Source organism: Pseudomyrmex gracilis, unplaced genomic scaffold, assembly GCF_002006095.1.
Source record: "Pseudomyrmex gracilis isolate BER0280 unplaced genomic scaffold, ASM200609v1 scaffold_961, whole genome shotgun sequence".
Taxonomy (NCBI): Eukaryota; Metazoa; Arthropoda; class Insecta; order Hymenoptera; family Formicidae; genus Pseudomyrmex; species Pseudomyrmex gracilis.
Window position 1 is genome coordinate 1 of NW_018021545.1, and position 2,101 is coordinate 2,101.

At 35.1% G+C, this 2,101-nt stretch overlaps 1 protein-coding gene across 2 annotated transcripts in view; it reads left to right on the plus strand.

Annotated features, from left to right (window-relative positions):
• Positions 1 to 1,180: 1,180 nt before the first annotated feature.
• Positions 1,181 to 2,101, plus strand: part of LOC109861719 (nucleoprotein TPR-like) — a 10,933-nt gene continuing 10,012 nt past the window's right edge. The window contains exons 1-2 of one of the 2 annotated variants that reach the window (XM_020441494.1): positions 1,181 to 1,587; positions 1,834 to 1,996. In XM_020441494.1, the coding sequence (XP_020297083.1) occupies positions 1,413 to 1,587; positions 1,834 to 1,996 (338 nt within the window). In that variant the 5' untranslated portion in view covers positions 1,181 to 1,412. The remainder of the gene's footprint in view (positions 1,588 to 1,833; positions 1,997 to 2,101) is intronic. The other variant, XM_020441493.1, reaches the window with a different exon arrangement.

The window sequence follows — 2,101 nt, forward strand, 5'->3', positions numbered from 1 at the left end:
TAACACATCTAATTCTTTAACATGGTCTTCAAAATTTGAAAACAAAGTATGCATATTTAGATTTCTAAATGTATCGTTAATTATTTGTTGGTAACAATTTTTTGAGTATACGGCTAAAACCAGTGGTTGAAACCGTCGTAAGAAACTACAATGGCATGGCCGCTCTCAGGTTTTTCTCTGGTATTATTTTACGTGCTGTGGTTGCCAGTTGCTGTTGACAAAAGTTAAAAGTTGACCAACTCTCTTTTAGCAACGACAAAGCGCAACCAGAAATAATACTTTTCTTTTCGTAATTGCTACTTTTCGCAACTGGCAACAGGACATTTTCAACTCATTGTAGAATGACCCTTAGGTTAGGTTAGGTAGACATTGTTCGAAAACTAATAGTCCTCTGAGTACCCAATTACCCCCACCATTGCATACTTAAGTCACCTCACTCACATCTGACAAGGGACGTTTTCGAACGCAGTCCATGAGTATAAGCTCTATGATTATACTGTACAATACCAAGTATAATACAATGGGTGCGTTCAGACAACTCAACGGTTGAGAGATCATCACTTATGATAGGACTATTCTTGAAAATCTGCTGCGGTTCCAAAAGTATGATCCAATCAGAAGTGATTATCTCTCAACCGTTGTGCAACTGTTCACTCAACTGTTGAGTTGTCTGAACGCACTCATGTAAAATACCTCACGTATAAAGAGCCGTCTACAATGGAGAGTTGTAGGCCGTAATAGTAAGAAATTGACCAATCACAATCGATTATTCTTCTGTACTTTGTTTGTGATTGGTCAATTTCTTACTATTACGGCCTACAACTCTCCATTGTAGACGGCTCTTAAGGCTTGTTCTACAATACAGTCGTAAGCTGTAAGTCGCAAGAAATAGAGCAATCACAGATAGATTACAGAAGAATAATCGATTGTGATTGGTCAATTTCTTAAGAGCCGTCTACAATGGAGAGTTGTAGGCCGTAACAGTAAGAATTTGACCAATCACAGACAAAGTACAGAAGAATAATCGATTGTGATTTGTCAATTTCTTACTGTTACGGCCTACAACTCTCCATTGTAGACGGCTCTTTATAGTTCAGTGCTTACAACCTTCTTTGTAGACTAGCCATAAGATTTTGGAATGTACCCCTGCTGGCGTCCTCTTTTCCTGCCTAACCTAATCTCACTAGACTTCTTTGGCTAGGCTAGCCAGGCTAGCTGTTCTGTTGCTTCGACATTGCGTGACAACGAAGCAGCAAATGATTGCATTCGGGAAAGACGCGGCAAATTATGTATAATTAGTATGCGAATGTAGCGTAAGATTTGCTTAAAGTTTAACAACTTATATCTGAACTGTAAGAATATATTGTGAAGGTGACTGATTTAAACTCAAGACATTAATTAATCGCGCAATCATGGAAGTGGTGATCGAAGAAAGCGAGCCTAACGTTCTTCGTGAGATAATGAACGACGAAGAACTGGCTCAAATTCCAAAAGAAATTGCGAAGAAGATTCATGCGCACTTCAATGCGAAATTTGATGAATTTATAACTGCAAAGGCTGTTTATGAAACTAACCGTAAAAACTTAGGTAAGTTGACTCAATTCTAGTTTTCTATGCTTTTGAATATTCTGAGGAATACACTTGCTTTATTTATTCCTCAAAGTTCCAAAGTTTTTGCTGTTTTTGGAATAGTTGTTTTGTTATGTGTGATACTACTATATAGTTATTTGAAAACTAACAGATTTTTTTTAAATATATCTAACAAAAAGAAATTTTATTAATGTATAAATGTCTAATATATAAAGGTTAAGATTTTTTATGTACTGTTCACAGAACAAAGTTTAGAAAAAGTTCAGAAAGACCTTGCAGTACATAAGACAGATCTTGAGGAGTGTAGAGGAAAGTTAGAGTTATCAGAAAAGAATAATACAGAAATATCCAGCAATCTTGAAGAATTAAGGAGTGATATACATAAATTACAAGAATCAGTCAAATGGTAATGTATTACATGTATATATATACACATATTATACATGTACATATTATATATATATATATATATATATATATATATATATATATATATACACACAGGGTGTCC